Here is a 20,167-nt window from a genome sequence, read left to right on the forward strand (position 1 = left end):
CCCTCTTTTCAGTTGATGAACCTGGCCGTTGCTTCATCTAAGTTGCGAGCTGGACTGGTGCAAGTAGCACTCTTTCTCAACATAGTAGCTCCTAACGTATTCAACCATTTGCTAGAAATGAGTAATTGATAGTGAATTTTGAATACAGACGAATTTCTGGTTAATATTCCTATGCAAGCACTTGGGAAAGCTGCATGTGTTTGTTGTTTATGAGTGAAATCCACATTCAATTGTTCAGGCACCAGAGCGGATAAAAGCGGGTCCAAGCCACTCAACTCTGCGCTCATCATCATTGTTCCGCGCAGGAGCAGGCGCGGCTCGACTTTAGACTCGTCCCAATCCACAAACTCCAATCGTGCTTCATTCACATGAGCTCCAACATTGATACATTGATTACGGCATTTGGCCACTCTCTCAGCGTCGCCTCGCCTTGCTGAGGCCTTTCGCTTTCATTCCACTTCTGACGCGATCGAGACACCACCGACCGAATCGCGATAGCTCTTCGACATATAGAGAAGCTCATCACAGCCAGCCTCGTTCACGATCCCTCCACGAGCCTAGAGCTCCCCAGTCGCCGCCATGTCTGGCTCAGCACCCGGTTCCGATGCTGCGCCTGCAGCGCCCCCGAAGCCACGCCTCAAGATCAACGTGAGCCGGTCCTCATCCTTCGTCGAGGCCAAGACCAAGAAGACCCCCTCCGCCGCAGCGACTCCAACAGAGGGCGGCGGCCCCCGAAAGGTCAAGCTCAAGATTGGCAAGTCGCAGCCGACGACGCCCGCGGAGCCCCCGCCGCCAAAGACAAAGGCCGGCAGGCAGACCAAGCCGACCCAGAAGCTCGTGGAGAGTAAGAAGCGCGCCCACGACGAGCTGGACGACGATCTCCCCCTCGCTGCCTCGTCCCAACAGCACCTGGCAACAAAGATCAAGCTCAAAGCGTCAAAGTCGGGCGTCACGCCCACGCTGGTTGTGAAACCCAAGGGACGCGCCCCCGTACACCCGCCCGGCGACGGCTACGATTCAGAAGCTAGCGATCGCGAGAAGGACCCTTCGATCGAGGAACAGTTTGTCCTGAGGATGCCGCCGGGGGAGCACTGCGAATATGTGCGACAGTGCATGGAAAATGGAAAGATGGGCGTCGCGCGCGCCCAGGGAGGAGCCGACGTCCAGCTCAAGTTCTTCGAGGAAGACACGCGGCGCGCCGTCATGACAGTCAAGGGCCAACCCTTTGCCGCCGTCATGGTCGATCTACCTACTATTACCGAGGCCATGAAGACATGGGACCGCAAATCGTTCCTCAAGTCGGCCGACATCTGCCAGATGCTCCTCGTTTTCCAAAAGGTCTCTAATGAAGCCGAAGCTAGGCAGGTGCCTTTACCGTCAATGATTGACCAGCACTTCCGATGGCCGCACGGTCTAACACCACCCATGCACGACTGTGTGAACCGAAGATTCGCAAAGACCATCAGCCGTAAAGAGATCGAGGATAAGGAGGCAGAGGTCGAGCGCCTGCTGGCCGAGGACGCCAAGGCAGGTTCAACGCGATGGGAGTGGGTCGACGAGAGGCAGCAGGAGGAGGACGAGTACGGAGCAGAAGAGGACGCCGAGGGCGAGATGGACGACGGCATGGACTACTTCCAAAGCCAAGACGTGTTTGGCGAGGACAACGATCTCGAGGCCGACCTCGAGGCTGCCTTTGCCGACGACTTGTTCGCCGAGACCCCCGCAACCGGCATGGATGCGCCCACGCCTCTCACAACGACACAGGTCAACACCCCGGCGGCCATCCAAGAGAGCATCGAGGCAGACGAGTCTGAAGAGGTCTCTGATGATGACGACGATGACGATGACGACGAGGACCTGGATGACGATGCCCGTGCCCAGCGCGATGAAGAGCAGGGAGTCAAGGATATTATCAATGACCTCAAGAAGCAGCTGGCCAACAAGCAGGCTGAGCTGGCTCGCACCCAGAACAAGATCCTGCGTACTCGTATCGAGCAGACCATCAAGCAGCTCAAGTCGGAGATTGAGCTCAAGAATTCCTCCATTGGCATCGAGACCGATGACTAGATGGAGAGCAAGCATCATGCAAGGCGGACTTATACAGGCTACGCATTCTACCCGTGGCATATTGTCATACTGGGAAACAGGCTACACGATTGGAGAATGGCGTACGGTGTCACCCAAGGTTTGGGAAAAGGGATGTTTGATTATCGACTTAGAAATACCACTTTCAATTCCATCAACATTAATACGCATTTCCCCCTCATCGTCTTAAAACAATATCTCGCCCATCTCCATCACACCTGTCCGAAATTCTTTGTTACCTGTTCTTCTACCGCCATTCTTCTTGAGTCTTTGGAAAAGATGCTCATTTTCATCGCCAGGTCTCATCAACCCCTCGCACGAATAAATCCGCTTCACATCTGCGCCAACAACTGCACAGTTCGGTGTCTATTGGTGACCAATACCTCCGTCGCTGCATCAATCACATCCCGCCAAGCCACGCCGTGGCAGAGCTCCGTGAGATCATGAGGACGCCATGGCTCGCCAGTTTCCCTCTTGATAGCCTGGAAAGCTCGTTTCTGGATCGCCCGTTGAAGCACCTTGGCAATGCCAGGATCGCGTCGCCCTTGCTTCATAAGATAGTTGGCAATGAACTCGGGGTCTGAACACTTGGTCACTTTGTGCTCTCGGTTCCAGCGTTTGGTCGAGTTGATGGTCTCAGTAATTCGGTACTCATGGTCCGACGAGACGGCAAGCTCTGGATCAAAGTTAGCAACCGGCAACGGCGCTTTGGCAGATTGGAGATACTTACGTTGTTGTCGATTGAGGACGACGACATCCAACCTTTCTCGACGCATCGCACGAGTCTCCATTCTCGAGTTTGACTGCCGGGCTGGCAGAGTCCGAGTAGCAGAGGGAGGGGAGGGGGCAGAGGGCATAAGAGCATCTGGTGTTTGGTTGCTGCCCAGCATCTCCTTGATCTTTTCAAATAGGTTTCGATCCCTCAGAGCGAATTGTCGGTTTTGATCCCTCAGAGTCTCGAGTTGCGCTCTGATATCATCCAGCTCCGCCTTCCATTCCGCAACTTCTTGAAGTATCTCTTGCTGCAGCTTGGCAATATCAGCCCGGGTCACGGGGGGTTTGTCGCCATATTGAGCCAAGTGTATCTTGACAGCTTCAACCTCTCGCATATATTTTGCCAGGGTAGCCTCATTCTCGCGTCTGAAATTTTGATCGTCGGCAGTCTTGATGGCGAGGCGCTGGATATTACGCTCGAGGCGCAGGGCATGTGTGTTGAGGTTACGAAGGTTGAGCTCAAAGGTCATACTACACAGAGCTTGGGCCTTGGCCTCAAGCTTGGTTGATCTGGTTGTCTGGTTTGCGGGGTTCGCGGACAGTGGTAATGAGGATAGGAGGGGGTAGCGATACTGGGACTGGCTTGGTTCAGGGGAGACAGGAAGCTGCACCATGGGGTCGGAGCGGCGGCGATAGAGGTCCATCTTGGAGGCGAGGACCTGCTATGTAAGGAGACTGTCAATTACAAGGATTTTGTGATGGTTGTCAATGTGTTGGACGAAGCAGGTTGGATGGATTGAAGTGAGATGGACGAGAGGAAGAGAATCCAGTGTGGAGGTGGTTGAAGAAGGTAAGTTTTAATGAGGCTTGGGAAATAGGAGCAAGCTTTTTATCTACAGTCGGTGATGGAGGAAAGAGGCATCCAGCTACCTTCCCGTGGCAAGAGGTGAATGGGCGTGGGAGAAGAAGGAGCTCATGAAATCCACTTACACAGTTGAGGGAAGGCACCCTACAAACGACAATATCACTATCAAGAGTTTTGACAAAACGTATTTCTTTCTCGCTAGTTGATAATAAAGACCCAGAGAGTCTCAACATGGATGCAGGTGTAGGAATAGACATACAATTAGCTACAAGATATTCACATAGTTGATACTCTGCATTTAGCCCCAGAATTCCTACACGTAGGCTCGCACTATCACTGCATCCCCTCGCAGCTTTCTGCTACTCCAAGTCTCCAATAACTTGAGCATCCTTTCCCTTCTTTCTCTCCTTTGCAATCCATCGTAGAAACATACCCACGTCCTTCGCAATCTGTCCCGCCAGGCCCAACTTCTGCACCCACATGGGCACCAGACCCCTCGCATCAGACGCTGTCCCCATCACCCACTCTATCCTCCCATCCGCCAACTCCCTCGCCCTCTCGACACTCGTATACGCTGCTGGCACTGTACCCTTATGGGAAGATCTGTCAGTCTCATCGCCTGCCTGCATGGCGATCTGGACCACAAGAAATTCCCTCTGGCCCTTTAGCGAGGTTGTAGCCTGCAGGACAGGAAAGACGCGGCGAGTGAGAGGACCTGGGAGCTGATGAACCGCCTCTTCGCGACGAAGCGTCCAGTCCGTCCATGTCGTGCCCTCGACTTCGACCTCTATCCCTTTACAGTCCCACTCCTGCAGCCGTGACGAGCTCAAGACACTCGGTGTAAAAGCTGTTTCCGCCTTTGCATGCTCCTCTTTGAAACACCTCAAAAACTCGTCCCAATCCGCAGTCCCCTCTTCCTTCTTCCCAACGTGAGTGCTCCGACGCAATGCCCAAATTTCTGACTGAATATTGCCTGCCTTGATGCCAAGCGACGAATGAGTCTGGGCAAGTGCGTCGAGGGTTTCCGAGTCGACAGTGCGCTCAAAGAGATGCACAGGAGCCGTAGAGCCTTCAAATGTCTTAACTGACTTTTGCTTCCATAGCTCGGTAGGACTGCGTAGCTCTGTGGTATGATCTGCGGATGGACCTTCGGATGGTACGGAACTGATGAAGGGGAGAGCCTCGAGGAGGATTGAGGCAAGAAGGACCTTCAGATCCTCAGTGGTGGCTCCTGCAGGTGGGAGTTTCGACGGATGGATGCCCCAAAGGCGAACAAGAGGACCATATGACTCGCTCATGGTGTCTTCGGTAGATAGGCTCGCCTTGAACTAAGGGACTATAGGTAAGTTAAGGGTGACCTCTGTCAGGATGAAAGAAATTGAAATCTTGATAAGCTGATTAGTACTGAGGATGTATCTGGGATGAAGCCGCAAGAGTAGAAGCAGGATCTGCTGAGCATGTGTGAGAATGTCCCTGGCAAGGTATGAAACCGTCAACGGCCATCAACTTGCCCCTAGTAATCGTCATTGATGGAGGCTCTCGTCTCAGTGGGGGCTAGCTCACATTTCCAAGGCAAGTTCATCCAAGACACACATCTCATTCCAAAAACCACCAGCAACATTAAAAACAATGAGCAAACCAAAAATACATCAGTTTAACCATTTCTTATTAAATATGTATAAGTCTATTGCCAGAGCTTTGCCGGCATTGCATGGCAAATGAGTTCTTTTTTTAACCCAGACCAATCATTATGCACTCAACTCCTCAGCACGCCCATCGCATTGCCGCGTATATACAAGTGGTTTTCGTATTCTCTCATCATTTCTGTCAAATTTCGAATCTAGTGGCGTCTCTCCCAGCGAATGTTGGCAGGCTCCAGGGGTCGCGAAAAGAGCGAGGCGTAATCGGTGCCAATAAGAGTGTTGCCACCGTCGACGTTGCTGAACTTGAACTCACGGACAACCTCGGCCACAATGGTCTGCAGTTGCGCGTTGGCGAAGTGCTCGCCGATGCAGCGATGACGACCGGCACCGAAGGGCAGGTAGGGAGAAGCGGAGCCCTTGCTGACAAGGCCGTATCCGTAGTCGATCTTCTCCTCCTCCTCGGCGTTGTTGCGGACAATGGTAGGGGCGTTAGGCGAACCGGCCTCCCATCGGTGAGGGTCCCACTCATCGGGGTTGGGGAAGTAGGCAGGGTCGGAAGCGCTGACACCGGGGGCGGCCAGGAGAGTGTGCGAGGTCGGGATAACATACTTGGTTCCGGGAACGGGCATGGGGGACTTGACGGCGCGCATGATAGAGTGGATAGGGGCGTGGAGGCGGAGAGTCTCCTTGATGATGGCCTGGTTGAGAGGGAGCTTGGCAAGATCCTCAAACTTCAGAGGGGGGAGGTCGGCACCGAGGGCCTTGACCTGCTCCTGGTAGAGCTCCTCCATAATGTGGGGGTACTGGGCGAGACGGAGCATGATCCAAGAGCTGGTGGAAGAGGAAGAGTGCTGGCCGGCCATGAGGAGGGCAATCATCATATGGGCGACCTCGTGATCGGGGACGGGGGTGCCGTTCTTGTAGGTCGAGTTCATGAGATGCTTCATCATGTCGTGCTCGGTGTCATCGTTGTCCTTGGTGCGGCGCTCCTTGATGGTGTCCATGTAGATCTTGGCGACGGTTCGCTGAGCGTGGTCACGCTTGCGGTTCCAGGGGAGAGGAGCCCAGTGAAGCATGAAGTTGATGGGGGTGAAGCCCATATCAAGGTCGTGGTAGAGAGCGGCGAGGGACTCGTCAAACTTGCTGCGGATGACGCTGCCCTGGAGGGCGTGGGAGGCGGTGAAGATGGTGATCTCGGCCATCTTCTTGGGGATATCGACAATGCCGGTCTTGCCCTTGAAGTCGGCGCTCTTCTTGAAGTAGTCGCGCACCTCGCCAGAGATGATGGGGACGTAGGATCGGAAGGCCTCGGTGGTAAGAGCGATCTTCATGAACTATCATAGGCTGTCTTAGCATTCAGTCATGGAAGCGGATATCGTTATCTCTCACCTTCTTCTGCTCCATGAGCTTCGCGTTGGGGCAGTCGTAGACAACATCCTTGCCAAAGACGGGAGTGGTGAGAACAGTGTAAATCTCCTCAGCGCAAACGTCCTTGAGCTTTCCGTTGAGAATAAAGTCGTTTCCGGAGGGGCCCACGGCAACGGTGGTTTTCTTGCCGAGGAGGACAAAGGTGAAGACATCGCCGAACTAGATCGCGAAAGTTAGCTAACACTGCTCTATCTTTACTGCTGACAAGCATATCTGCGACCAGGGGCAAAGTTCCCTCTCAATTGAAAGGCTATAGCTCGTCTGGACTCACCTTGGCGCGGTTCTCCTTGAAGAAGCGAGGGGGGTCCATTCCGTAGGTGACAGTGCTTCCAATGAAGGGGAACCAGTGGAACACCATGGGAGGTTCGTTGGGGTTGACGAAGAGGATTTGGCTGAGGACATTGAGGATAACGGAGAGAACGACAACGGCACCAAAGCCAATGCCGACCTGCTGGCCCAGGGGAAGCTCTTGGAACTGCTGGGCGAGCGGGTGGCCCGCGATCTCGTGGAGGAGTCCCATGGTTGAGGGAGGACAGGAGGAGTAAAAGGTTGTTGCTGTTGAGAGCGGCTCTCTGGAGAAGAAGGAAGAGAAAGAGGAGGGAGAGGATCGCCTTAAACGTCAGGGAGAGCGCAATTCCCAACGACGAGTCCTTGAAAAGAAGAGACCGATAGGGAAAACAAGAGAGAAGAAGACGGCGAAGGAGATTAACTGATATGTAATTGCGCCAGACCCTGACGTTTTTTTCCGACCAGGGGGGAAGGAGAGGATCAGTTGGGGACCCCACCCACCTGCCGAGCGGCAATCACTTGGAAGATGCAGAAGGTTCCTAGCCACAGCACGGCACACCGCCTGGACACTCTCGGGAGTTAGTGGGCTCGTCCCCCTGTAAGAGTTCACTCTGCAGCACCCTCAGGCCTGTAGTGTCCGCTGCTGTGGCGAGTGGGTGACGGGACCTGCAACTCTGTGCCTGGCAGGTGGATACCTCAATCAGGGCCGATTCAGAGTCTGATTGGTTGGTGTGTGCGGATTCGTATTCGTATCTCTGTTAAATTGAGATCTCGTCCCTCCTTTTTCGCATTCTTATCCATCTCCCCCGCCCAGTTTGACTTGCATCCGTCGCTAGAGCAAGCTTCGTAGCTTACATAAACTCGATCACTGCGGATGATACTTCTGTCATGCTTCAATGCCTACCAGCCAACTTCTCCAGGACCAATTGCTCGTGATCGCATTCCTAATGCCGCCCGAACTTGAGGGTCGAAAAGTTCTCCCCCTCAAATTGATCCACTAACGGCCTCCTGGTCCTTGTCCTTGCGGCTCATTGCAGTGCTGGGTCTCTAACCACGTACACCTTTAGAAATGGCCTGATGAGTTGTCAGCCGTGACAGTGATTGGCCGCCTTTCGCCCATCTCTTCGCCATGTTCCGAATAAGAGGATGGTCTTTTCCTTTGCCCATGAGCCGTGCCTTTTACCGGCCATCTGGTGTAACGATGCTCGGATCATATTCAGGGACCTCGATGAATAAGGCCATTCAGGCCATTGGTCAATTCCTCCTTCTTCTCTTTCGCGACCCTGGGGAGCTGTTGGCAATGGGCGTCCGCTTTCACATGCTGGTCGAGTCCGAGCCGGACTCTCGCAAGGGTGTTGTTTGTGTTTCTCCAAGGAGATCCTTCAAGCAATGATCCGCTACATGCCCGGGTTACATCCCCAATACTCGTTTCTTTATCGCAAGAACTTGAGGCTGCCATCATGTACGAAGAACCTCGCTGAGACTGTGTTATCTAATCAGTGGATGTCTGCAGGATCTGGTTGCAAGTCACTGTCACTAACAACAATGCCCATCACCTGTGAGAACTTAAAAGATTCTAAACCTTCAATTCACCCAACAAAGCTTCCAGGCCCCTGACAATTCCCAAAACCCCCAGTAGTTCTCAAGAAAAAAAAGCGTAGTCTTAACCGCCAACCGCCCCGGACCGCTCCGACCATCGACCGCCGCGCCTCATACGCACCCCGCTTGTGGGCTGACGTCGCGGCCCTTCCGTATTCGGGAGCGACGGCGGCGAGCCGGCCCCGGGCCCTCGTCTGGTCTTGTCCCGGCCGGCGCCGACTTGCGCGACGGGGCAGGAGGCCCGGACAGGGGCCCCATGAGGGATGCCGGCAGATGTCGTGAGTGCCGCTTCCGACTCCTTTGGACTTAGTAGTTACTGTTCCCTTGTTGACCATGCGTCAATAACAACAACCTTGCTCTGAAACGTACTCGTATCTTGACTCTGTTCAAGATATCCGTTTCGTTGGCGCTTACCAAATCGCATGATGAGCTGACACAGCTGGAGCCCCAGATCACTCACTGCAACGTAGGAAGACCATGCTCGCGATAGTCAACTCAACATGAGTCTTTCCCCGCCTATGATGTCTCATTGATTAGACGTCCTCACGGGGCTCGAAACCTCCCAACAGTTTCCAATACCATGCGCCCACGAGACACCCACTCACGTTACCTCCTCTTGCAAGTTTAGCTGTTATTCACGCGACCAAAAATTGAGACAGAAGTCGATCACTCGCCCGTATCGAAAGGTCATGTCTTGACATCTAGTCACGATCAACCGCGTCTCGAATTCGGGTCGATTATTCGACAACAGGGTAGGCATTTTTCAAAGAGATTTTTATTTCCTATATTCCAACTACCATACTTTGAGGGGAATAATTACCGACGCCAATGTGTGGAGAGCATCTACCCGGTTGCAAACAACGGTATAGCCAATCCCAAACATGCCAAAAATAAATCATAGAAGCCATCCCATAAATCCCCAGTGTATGTCCCTGAGAAGAGCGCAAAATAGAATATGATGCAACAAGATATCCCCGCTTGTGTGTGTAACGAGTCGTTAGATAAAAAACGCCGACATTACCTCGCTGGGACCGTAGCTTTGCGTATCTCATGACCATGACCGCGCAGAATGATATCGTCAGTGCCCAAACGCCCGCCCCCTCGAAAAAGTCGCCTCCAGAGTTCGGAACGAAGTCCTGTCCGCTCCCTAGAGTCCGAGCTCATTAGACAAAGAAACCCAGAGTCGTATCCTCAGGTCTAAGCAACGATGCTCTTTCCTACGGCCCCCCAGCGAAGCTTGCGAAGACCGTTGCCAGATGACCGGATAACTTCCTGGCCACAAGACGTGGTCTCGTTAACGCTGCCCACGCTCCCAACACTGGCCGCGAGCGCCTCCTGCTTGCCCACCTCCCGTCCGATAACGTAGCCAGCACCAAATCCAACCACGGATACAAGGACCACGACACCGGCACTGACAACCCAGGTGAGGAGCGTCGGAGAGATGTATGGCTCTTCCGCCTGCGCCGTTCGCTTCTTTTTCGTAGCCCGTGGGGCCGTAGCCGATCCGGAGCTGTGCTTGCCCCTCTCCGAAGTGCGGGAGGTAGATCTAGCAGGGGAGGCCCGTTTCCGTGGTGGAGACGGCGCCGTGGGTCGCTGGGCCCGCGGTGGCTCCGTGTCCAGCTCCGACTCCGGCACGAGTCGCAGCTCCATGGGTTGGTTGCTGGGGCCCACGCCCACGCCCGCGCTGGCAGCCCGCTGAGCCTCTGCCTCCTCCTTAGACTTGGGTAAGCCTCTAGCCGCATGGGCACACGAGAGCAGCGTCGTCAAGGAAGCCCGCAGGGCGGCGTCGTTCTCCTCCTGAACCGAAGGGGACATGAAGCTGGGACCCGCACGGTGGGGCCGTGCCTGAGAGGAGCGCCGAGAAAACGACGACCGGGCAAGGCCGCTGTGAGGATGAGGAGGAGTGACGGTTGGGATAGTAGGAGCAGACTCTCTTCTCTGGGCCTGGTTCGTTGGCGGATGAGAGAAGGCATTTGGCTGAGGTTGGAAGACGGGTTGGTCGGATACCCGCCCAAGCGCGGTGACGTTATCTCCGTCCGACTCCGCATCGGAATCCATGTCCTCATCGTCATCATCCTGCCGCACGTTCTCGGTTGAACTTGTAAGCAGACGGTCCTCTTCGCTATCGCTCTCGTCGTACTCTTCCTGGCTGCTCAGATCGGCGGCGTAGACGTTGTGGATGGCTGTCTGTTGCTGCGGAAGGGATCTTGTTGAGTTCTGGGGGCGCCGCCGACGTGCGTTCGGGTTGCCAACGCGCAAACCGGTGGTGACGATCTCATCGCCGATACTCGACAGCGAAGATGAAGAAGGCTGCGACGAAACCTCTACCCACGATTCTGATGCCGTTAGCCCACGCGCGCAAGGCAGAAAGGGGGACAAGGACGAACCATCAAAGCGTCTCTGTGGAGGAAGCCCCGGACTCGATCGTGTTCCAGTCCTCGACACCCTGCTCTCCTGCCAGCTCTGACCTGCTTGTTCAGCCATAGTTTCCTTTGTTCGAGTCGTCAAGAGACAAGTTTGCTTGAAAGACCGGAAAGTTAAGAAGGGAGATCAGATATTGGGAATCACGGTAATAAACTGCCTGGGCGCAGCAACAAAGCGTGGGGGTATTAGATCGGCGCTCTGCGCAAAACCCCGCTTATCTCACACGATGTCGAACCAGGGACTCGGCGCTCTGGGGTGATGTTATTCGGAAAGGGGGAATAAGGAGAGGAACAAGACCTGCAGAAGCGGGAAAGGGTCCAGAACGAAGCAGAAGGGGATATTGAAAAAGAGCAGGCTACAAGGAGGTCCTGGGCAGCGAAGTCGGGGGTAGGTCGGTGAGGATGGGGACGGGGTGTTGTTCTGGCACGCCTTTGTTAGAGGCACGAGAGCACGTTTGGTAGCACATCGATAGCGGTTTAGGTAGCGGTACTTGATTGTGTGTGTGGGGGCACAGTGCGAGCGCATCACGCGCCTCTGTGAAACACGGGTGTGTCACGGTTGGACACCAGGCCGACTTGGTCTCGTTGAGCATGCCGTAACGATGACGCCGATGCTGTCGCACACTGTGCTGTCATGGTCCCGAGGGCGGTGAGGCAGCCATTTCGATGTACCGGTACTTGACGCCCCGCCCGTCTTTGTGAGCACGCAGCACGAACCAGCTGGTCATGAGCGCAGGGGCGGGGTTCTATTGCCCAAAAGAGTTCGCATGGAGGCCAGCTTCAGTGCGTGAGTGAGCGTCCAGTGTGTTTAGGTGTCCTCGACTGGAGGGAGGTGATATTGGCCTCATTTCGATAAAAGGGGCCATTCACGCCATAAAGCGTGGCCAAGGCCTTTGTTTGCGTTTCGGCCTCATGCCGAACCTCGAGGGTCTTGTCTCGTATGGATCCATGGACGCTTTGTCGACGTGGATCAACAAGGCTTGCTTATCGATCTATCACCTTGCTTTGATCTACATGCCCCATCAAGCCAGCGTTCAAATAAGCCTTTAAAACTACAAGCCAAGATGATGGTATCTTGACGATATTGATAAGAAATGTATACTTTTCAACTTTATAAAAGCCACGTTGGATACACAATGGTTCTCTCTACTATCTAACATTTTTGTTTTATTTTGTTTCCAAAACATGCGGTTCCTGTCCGACATCAAACTCCCGCGTCTCGTGTCTTCCTGGTCCATGCAGAGTCCCTGCTTATTCCCCATCGCGGCGGCCATGGCGTGGTGGCATCATCGCCCGGCGCCTCAGCTCAGCCCAAGAATCATTCCAAAAGTGCGCCTCTGCTTCTGGTTTTGGATCCTTTTTGCGTCATCTAGCAGCAGTCCTTACAGAAGCCCAAGCCTCAAAAACTTACGCAGCAACAGTCAGACAGCTGAAAAAAAAGACGGGCGTAGTCGTCGCCAGCTGACTCCCAACACCCAGACTCGCTTCTGATATCCCCTCCTCAACAAATCATGTTGTCAACCCACAGCGTATGGGTATTAACTTGCTCATGCATGTGTGGGCTCTCTCCAGACTGGACCCTCCACGCGCGGTGTCTCATCGTTGAGCCATAACTGCCTATCCTGGGCGTTGCCCAAAGCGCAATGCTGTGCATCCATAGATCCTCGACGACATCTCTTGATAGGTCGCAGCCGATATTAGGAGCATGTGCCTAAAGAGAATTCGCGCCGTCTTTTGCAAGGCCTTTATTAACGAAAAGCCCGATGTGAGCCCATATGGAACTCATTCGTTGCATCTGCCGCATCAGCTTCCAGCACAACACATGACCCAGACGACAGAATCGTCCCACTACGAAACACTCACGCTCGCTCATCATGACAACCTATACAGCACGCAAGTAAAAGGGGTCTGGTCCCGTGACGTCATGAGGAGAAAACATGATCAACGTTTATTACGCTGCTGAACAGGTAAATAGATGCCCCACGACCCTCTGGTACTGGAACTGCCACTCTCGAGCGGTTTAGGTTCTCTCCAAATTAGCCTTTGGAATAGGTATACCCCGTATCGTAAAGTCAAGTTTAACGTTTGATACTTCTTCTAGCTTGATACGCTTGTTGATAGCCTTGCTATCTACGTCGATCAAGCCAGACGAAAACATGGCTGGTAGACTCTTGGCTTCCTCGATGGGTTCTTTGCCTGAGAGCCACTCACCAGGGCAAGTTCCCAAAGCGCCGGCCGCACGTCTTTGCTGCCATCTCGCTCCTGAACCTCAACCGTGACTTCAATGCCAGGTGCAAGACCCATGTTTCAGGAGTAACGCAGAACGGCATGAAGGTTGGGTTGAGCCCCTGGTGGGATACCGATTGTCATCACCCTGACTACTCATGGCTGGCATTTGACGAGGACTTTTACAAGAACCATCTCAAGCCTAAGCTGTATCCAGACCAATAGGACACGGTTTGTAAACACATGTAGCACATCTATCGCATCACATATAAAACACCAAAGTCATTGGAACAAAATGATCAACTTTTATTACGCCCTCTACCTAGTACATGTGGACGGGTGCCGGTGCCCCTCGAGAGCAACGCGGCAGTGGTATACTTACCAACATCAACCAGAAGAAACAAATCCCAGATGGCAACTGAACAAGGACAGGGTGATTAAGGAATTAGGGTGGGTGGTCGTCAAAGGCAGGGTCATCGCCAACTGAAGCTCGAGTCAGGCGAGAGGCAACGTAGGCCGTTTCGTTGCGTTTCGAAAAGCCCCCAGGACCCTCAGAGCATTCGCACGAACCGACTTGGTCCACTCCGCCCTGTCCTCTTGATAGAGGACTGGGGGAGAATCTTCCCAAAGAGCCGTCAAATCCCTCATGAAGCCCACGTGGTGTCCGTCTTGCCGACAGACTTGTTCAAAACCCAACATCAAAAAGCTGTAGTCGCCAGTGATGGCGTCTTTGCTAGATGCCACGAGCCCACGGTCCCCAAGTGTATATGCCCCCAGGTCTATCATGGCTTCACATCCATGGATGTGAAGCGTATTCTCAAAGCCCACGACTCCTCAAGGGAGGTATAACTTGTGTTGAAACGACAGCCCACAAAGCCCACTTTAATGGTAAACCCGCCATATGCCCACTCGGTCTGCAGTATTATGCATGAGCCCACGTTTAGTCGAACGAGATCTTGGTGCCGGAGTAGCTGGCAGGAGTGCTGTTAGCACCGGTGCCGAAGCCACCACGACCACCGCCACGGCCGCCACGTCCACGACCACCACCGCGACCACCACCACCACGGCCACCGAAACCACCACGGCCGCCACCGCGACCGCCTCCACGACCACCTCCGAAGCCGCCGCCACCACCGCCCTGCTGGGGTCGGCTGCTGGCAAAGTCCAGGCGGACGCTGCGAGACATGCGTCCGTTGCCGATAGGGGCACCGTTCTTGGCGTCAATGACAGCCTTGGCATCCTCAACAGAGTTGAAGCTGACATAACCGAAACCCTTCAGGTTACCAGAGTCACTGACATGTATGTTAGCTTGAATAGTCTTCTAAAGCGTTGGCTGTTTGAACTTACGGGTCGGTGGGAAGTCGGACGCTGGCAACGGCAGCGATCTCGCCGAAGAACTCACGGACGGCATCCTGGTCAACGTCGAAAGGCAGGTTGCCGACGAAGAGAGTGTCGCTCTCGGGGCTGAGGGTGTCGCCGTGTCGCTTGGCGCGGTCGGCAGCACGGCCCTGGGGGTTGGCATCGGCAGGGCGAGCGTTGGCGTAGTCGAGGTTGAGGGCACGGCCGTCGAGCTCGAAACCCTGCATGGCCTCGTAGGCTTTGGTGCAACCCTCAGGGTTGTTGAAGTCGACGTAACCGAAGCCACGGCTGCGGCCAGTTCCCTTCTCAGTGACAACACGAGCGCCGACAAGACCATCGAACTCCTTGAAGGCCTCGTAGAGGGCATCGTCATCGATGTTCCAGCTCAGGCTACCAGCGAAGAGGGTAGTGGGAGCATCAGTCTTGGTCTTCTTAGCCTCGTCAGAGTCGATGTCGTCCTCGGCCTTGCGCTTCTTGGAGGGAGCCTCCTCAGTCTTTTCAGCCTTGGCATCAGACTCCTCAGAGCTGTCATCGCTGTCATCAGAGTCCTCCTCGGAATCGTCAGAGTCGTCCGAGTCGTCAGAGGAAGCGGCCTTCTGTTACTATGTTAGTATAAAACCTAAGAAAGAGGACACGGTAAGACAAACCTTCTCGGCAACCTTGGCGGCGGGCTTCTTCTCCTCCTTCTCCTCAGACTCGTCGTCAGAGTCGGAGTCAGAGTCAGAGCCAGAGCCAGACTCAGAGTCGGAAGAGTCAGAGGACTCAGCCTTCTTAGCGGGAGCCTTGGCGGTACCGTTGACCTTGGCGGCCTTGGCCTTGGGCTTCTCCTCCTCCTCGGACTCACTGTCGGAGTCGTCAGAGTCGTCGGAGCCAGAGTCAGACTCGGAGTCGGACTCAGAGTCGGAGGAAGGGGTAGGAGCCTTGGCCTTGCCGTTGGTGGTGGGCTTCTTGGTGACCTTCTTCTCCTCCTCAGAGGAAGAGTCAGAGTCGGAAGAGGACTCGGCCTCGCTCTCAGACTCGGACTCGGAGGACTCAGACTCGGGCTCGGGGGCCTTCTTCTTCTTCTTGGAGTCCTTCTCCTTGACGAGCTTCTTAGCGGCAGACTTGGCCAGCTCCTTGGACTTGGCCTTAGAGGTCTTGGAGGGCTTGGTGATGCCTCCAGCCTTGACGGCGGCGAGGGGCTCAGCGGCCTTAGCCTTCTTGCTCTCCTTTGTCTTGGACTTGGCCATTGTGAATGTGTGTGAGGGGAATGGAAGGGAAAATGTCTAAACGAAGTGAATAGACAGAATGAGGATGGAGAGAAGTGGATGCAGAAAGAGGATTTCAGTCGCGCCTTGTATACCTTTTTAACCTGGGAGGTTGGGTCGACTGGCGCGGCAGAGTTTTTTTTTTTTTTTGCCAGTCAAATGGTGGGGCAGTAAAAGCGGTGAATGATCCTTGCTCCGGACAAGGAAGGTGGTCTGGGGTCTGTGCTTGTTCGTGCTTGCCTGAGAAATCAGGTCGGCTGTCATTGGACATCCAAATCAATTGAAGCTTCAAGCTACGGACATCCTAAGTTGCCGATATCGACCGAGCCCACATCGAAAGCCGCGTTCATAGTCCCTCGCTCACGTACCCAATTCGAAACCCCCGAGGCCTCTCAATCCGATCGTCGCCATGCCTACCCCCGAGTCCGAGCAGTTCAAGGCCCAGAAGCCTACCGTCCCTCCCACCTTCAACGGCGTCAACTACGATGATACCAAAGCCTTCAAGGCTGCCGAGGATTCCCTCATCCGGGAACAATGGGTCGGCGCCATGATGACCCGGCTTGTCGGCGAGGAGCTGGGCAAGTGCTACGTCCGTGAGGGCGTGAACCACCTCGAGAACTGCGGCCACCTCCGAGGTTAGTCGGCCGGATGGAGCTCGCGGGAGACAGCTGCTGGGTTCCTGCCCTTGAGCATTCACTGATGACGAGCTACAGAGCGATACCTCCAATTGCTGAAGACGAACAAGATCAAGGGCACCAAGTTCCTGCAGCAGAACTACATCGACCAGAAGGAGGAGGAGCTTGACCGGGCAGCCAAGGTGCACACCAGCGACAAGGTCGCCAAGATCAACCAGGACCGATTTGCTTCGTGAGATACGAATTGGCTGGTGCATGCGCTTAAGAGAGGGGATTGAGTAGACCTTGGTTATCTAGATACGAGGGAATTGTGGTCTTGATATCAAAGGCATCGAGTTGGCACAACCTCGGTTCTCGTGGTAAAGGTGAAGAAAACACCTAAACCCTGTATGACTGTGTATATATCAGGAAGCAATGAAACAAAAATGATCCACGAGTTGCTGTTCAATTGCATGATATGTCCTTGGTTACTCGTCACTGAAACTCGCGGGCATTTATCGCGAGGCTGACAATTGCCGGTTACCTTTGTCCTGATTGGCTACTCACCTCACACCTCCAAAATTTCTCCAGAACAGCGAGCCTTGTCACCCACCATCTCCCATCACCCACCACCACGTTCATCATGTTCTGCACCAGGTGCCTCCGCGCCACCGTATCGCGGCGTCCGCTGCCGCTCCTGCGGCAATTCTCGACAACAATTCCCTTCCGAAACGCCGAGCCTGTGTTTTCGACGCCCATCACCGGGCCCGGCGAGGCCTTGCCGGACGCTCCCATTCCCCGGTCGTCCTGTCGAGCTGGGACCCCGCTGAACGGACTCAACTATTTCAAGGGCGGTCAAGATCCCGTTGCGAAGAAGGATGAGGAGTATCCCGAGTGGCTGTGGTCATGCCTGGATGTGCTTAAGAAGAGCGCCGATTCGGAGGACGCAGATGCCGGAGACGAGTTCTGTACGTTGTCGAAGCCCCCACCTACATAGCATGAGCTCTTGCTAACGAACAATTCCAGCAAAATCAAAGAAGCAGAGAAAGCTAGCAGCCAAGCGCCAGAAGGCCCTCGAGGCCAAGCTGCTTGCCGAGGGAAACCTCGAGGCCCTCGCCCCCAAGGTGCCCTTGCAGCACCAGTCCATCAACATCCTCGGCGAGGAGAACCAGGGCATCGAGCACAACATCGAGGCGGCGGCGAAGCGAGAGGAGCTCAAGAAGGCGATGCGCAAGGAGAGAAAGGCCAAGATCAAGGAGACCAACTACCTCAAGTCTATGTAAAGTTCATGATGAATTGGGTATACCTGTACACTACCAGGAGGCGGATGGAACTCGACTGTACTATACATGCCAGGAGGCATGACGTTTTACACATGATGGAATAGAAATTTCAACGTGACTTGGTTGGCTCGTCGTGAGCATGATTTCATTAATATGGCCGTTTCATGATATTCACGCAAAAGCAGACATTGGGGAACTCACATTTATTCTAAAATTTCCAATCTATTCAAACCCCGCAAGTATCTACCCGTGAATGCTACAGAAACTCCTGTGGTGTCAAGAGCACAAGCTGGCTCAACTGGAGCTGCATGAGATCTCACAGAGCGCTCAGGTCCAACGGCACACTGCTTCCTCGCCCCGCCCTGTACTTCCTTGTGCCGCCTACAAAATCTCTTGGTTTGGGGAACAGACCCTCGTCCTTGAAATGCCACCTGGAGTCATTAATCACCACATGTGTGCCACCTGTAGCACCAGGTGTCTGCGCAGGCGAACCCTTGGCGGGGCTAGGAGATTTCGCTCCATTGGCTGTCAGAGTAAACATGCTGGGGTCCAACATGGATTGGCGGAGAGAGGAGCCGCGGGAACGTGTCACTGGAGGCGGCGGTGAAGCTGCAGTTGGAGGTGCTGGCGCTGATGATGGGGGCGGAGGGGGCGCGGAGCTGGGAGATGCTTGGCCAGCAGCGCGGATGGCGGCTTGAGCAGCAAGCGAGGGTGTTGAGTGAGACGCTGCAGGTGGAGGAGGAGGCGGGGGAGGTTGTGCTCGCGGCGTAGGAGATACGCTTGGGCGAGGAGGAGGAGGCGCCGCAGAAGGGTGAGGTGGTGGAGGTGCGGGCGGAGCTGGAGCGGAGGACACTGGCGGAGGAGGAGGAGGAGGAGCTGGTGCTGACGGCACAGATGGCGGTAACGACATGGATGAAGGCTTCCGCGACGTCGGGAGAGGAGGCGGCTTCTTCCCTATCGGAGGAGGCGGAGGCTTTGATCCTACCGGAGTCGTCTTCCTCAAGTTCGATCCTCCGGGAGGCGGCATCGGAGGTCGGCCAGGAATCGAGGGAGCAGCCCCTATCGGGGGCTTCGGCGCCCCAAAGGTCGGTGGTTTCGGGGCGGATGTTGTAGGCTCGGGATCGGACAGATATGTCGAGTCGGAGTTGGCACCTGTGTCGATACCTCCCCCTCTCTTCCTCAACTTGGGCATGCCGCCGGCGAAAAGACCGCCTAGCTGTGGCGCCGCGTCCATGCCTCCTCCTGCCGCATCGCGAGACCCCTGATCGCTGTTGCTCCTGGCTCGATTTCCTGGGACGGGTGGTGCCAGTCCTCCTGGAGGCTTCGGTGCACCGCCCAGAGTTGGAACAGGAGGCGCGCCTCCGATCGGAGGGCCTGACGAGCTTGATGAAGATTTGGCAACTTGAGGGGCGGAACGGTCATTTGTGACGGCTTTCTTGAGAGCTTTGCCTTTGTGAATGTCGGAAAGTAGAGCGCCCTAACATGGTTCATTAGATTCTGATCGATTCCTCCTTGTCGCGATTCTGGAAATGCTTCCTGGGCATGGAACATACTCGGTTGGGCAATCCTCCAGCTGCAGGCCGTCCAGGAAGTCCTCCTGGGGGAGGAGGGGGCGGAGGAGGAGGACCACCACCACCAGGAGGCGGAGGAGGGGGTGGAGGAGGTGGAGGCGGCATGGCAGCGTCGACTTGTGACCGTGACGATGCTGAGTTGGTGTTGGCGATATGGTGTCGTTCGATGGGATCGACAGGCCGTCTAGACTCGCCGGGGTCTTCGGGCGCGAGAGCAAAAAGGGTTCGGTCCGCTATAAGACAAAGGCAAAGGGCGGTATAGCTGTTGCAAGCTGACGAACTGCTGCTGATATACGGGTGCTCGAGTATAGGCGCCTAATGAAAGGCAGCAGCCAAGAAGTGAGAAGTAAAGGTTGAGAATTGAAAAGCTGAGTCGTGGTACCCAACCTTGAGGTCAAGAGCCAGAGCCAGTTTCGTCATGGTCAACGCTTACGCTGCAAAGGGGGCACAGCATGGATGCAGCCCAGCCCAGCCTGCCCAGGATCCATCGTTAACGAGGGCCACCTCATGGGTGAGCCCCGCTTTCGTCCATCGTTCTAGCGCTTGGTCGCTTCGATTTTAGCGGGCATGTCACTGTAAATCAGAGCCTGATTCCACATGTTTGTCACTGGCTGCGATTTCGCTTCCATATGTTTCTTGGGCTTGTAGAAGTGACATAGAGCAGAGATGAAATGAGCTACAATCTCTTTAGACACGAGATGATCTCACACTAACCATTGTCACTGTCAGGTAACCGTCAATTATTCAAGCTCATATTCAGGCTGCCATTTAGACACCGGCGTTGAGTTGAAAGAGGACAACCTATCAGAGTTTCCGTTTTGC

General features: G+C 54.8%; 9 protein-coding genes across 9 annotated transcripts; 3 read left to right on the forward strand and 6 right to left on the reverse strand.

Moving 5' to 3' along the window:
- Nucleotides 1-579: 579 nt before the first annotated feature.
- On the forward strand, nt 580-2,067 carry LRP88_08214 (TAFII55 protein conserved region-domain-containing protein; the record flags this gene model as incomplete). The annotated part of the gene is made up of 1 exon (XM_083244723.1): nt 580-2,067. The coding sequence occupies one exon, from the start codon at nt 580-582 to the stop codon at nt 2,065-2,067; it is 1,488 nt and encodes a 495-aa protein (XP_083099217.1).
- Nucleotides 2,068-2,417: 350 nt separating this feature from the next.
- LRP88_08215 (uncharacterized protein) lies at nt 2,418-3,503 on the reverse strand (the record flags this gene model as incomplete). Its single annotated transcript, XM_083244724.1, has 2 exons — nt 2,418-2,761; nt 2,816-3,503. The coding sequence occupies 2 exons, from the start codon at nt 3,501-3,503 to the stop codon at nt 2,418-2,420; spliced, it is 1,032 nt and encodes a 343-aa protein (XP_083099218.1).
- A 520-nt stretch (nt 3,504-4,023) lies between these two features.
- LRP88_08216 (SRPBCC family protein) lies at nt 4,024-4,962 on the reverse strand (the record flags this gene model as incomplete). Its single annotated transcript, XM_083244725.1, has 1 exon — nt 4,024-4,962. One exon carries the CDS (start codon nt 4,960-4,962, stop codon nt 4,024-4,026), a length of 939 nt encoding a protein of 312 aa, XP_083099219.1.
- A 542-nt stretch (nt 4,963-5,504) lies between these two features.
- Nucleotides 5,505-7,255, reverse strand: LRP88_08217 (cytochrome P450; the record flags this gene model as incomplete). The annotated part of the gene is made up of 3 exons (XM_083244726.1): nt 5,505-6,641; nt 6,697-6,894; nt 7,007-7,255. 3 exons carry the CDS (start codon nt 7,253-7,255, stop codon nt 5,505-5,507), a joined length of 1,584 nt encoding a protein of 527 aa, XP_083099220.1.
- A 2,564-nt stretch (nt 7,256-9,819) lies between these two features.
- LRP88_08218 (uncharacterized protein) lies at nt 9,820-11,106 on the reverse strand (the record flags this gene model as incomplete). The annotated part of the gene is made up of 2 exons (XM_083244727.1): nt 9,820-10,958; nt 11,091-11,106. The coding sequence occupies 2 exons, from the start codon at nt 11,104-11,106 to the stop codon at nt 9,820-9,822; spliced, it is 1,155 nt and encodes a 384-aa protein (XP_083099221.1).
- Nucleotides 11,107-14,211: 3,105 nt separating this feature from the next.
- On the reverse strand, nt 14,212-15,859 carry LRP88_08219 (uncharacterized protein; the record flags this gene model as incomplete). The annotated part of the gene is made up of 3 exons (XM_083244728.1): nt 14,212-14,563; nt 14,619-15,226; nt 15,278-15,859. The coding sequence occupies 3 exons, from the start codon at nt 15,857-15,859 to the stop codon at nt 14,212-14,214; spliced, it is 1,542 nt and encodes a 513-aa protein (XP_083099222.1).
- Nucleotides 15,860-16,286: 427 nt separating this feature from the next.
- Nucleotides 16,287-16,748, forward strand: LRP88_08220 (uncharacterized protein; the record flags this gene model as incomplete). Its single annotated transcript, XM_083244729.1, has 2 exons — nt 16,287-16,512; nt 16,591-16,748. The coding sequence occupies 2 exons, from the start codon at nt 16,287-16,289 to the stop codon at nt 16,746-16,748; spliced, it is 384 nt and encodes a 127-aa protein (XP_083099223.1).
- A 386-nt stretch (nt 16,749-17,134) lies between these two features.
- On the forward strand, nt 17,135-17,774 carry LRP88_08221 (mitochondrial 54S ribosomal protein mL54; the record flags this gene model as incomplete). The annotated part of the gene is made up of 2 exons (XM_083244730.1): nt 17,135-17,459; nt 17,518-17,774. 2 exons carry the CDS (start codon nt 17,135-17,137, stop codon nt 17,772-17,774), a joined length of 582 nt encoding a protein of 193 aa, XP_083099224.1.
- Nucleotides 17,775-18,090: 316 nt separating this feature from the next.
- On the reverse strand, nt 18,091-19,450 carry LRP88_08222 (uncharacterized protein; the record flags this gene model as incomplete). Its single annotated transcript, XM_083244731.1, has 2 exons — nt 18,091-19,251; nt 19,328-19,450. The coding sequence occupies 2 exons, from the start codon at nt 19,448-19,450 to the stop codon at nt 18,091-18,093; spliced, it is 1,284 nt and encodes a 427-aa protein (XP_083099225.1).
- Nucleotides 19,451-20,167: the final 717 nt, after the last annotated feature.

Source organism: Fusarium phalaenopsidis (assembly GCF_050370095.1).
Source record: "Fusarium phalaenopsidis strain FUZ10S chromosome Unknown contig_32302, whole genome shotgun sequence".
NCBI lineage: Eukaryota > Fungi > Ascomycota > Sordariomycetes > Hypocreales > Nectriaceae > Fusarium > Fusarium phalaenopsidis.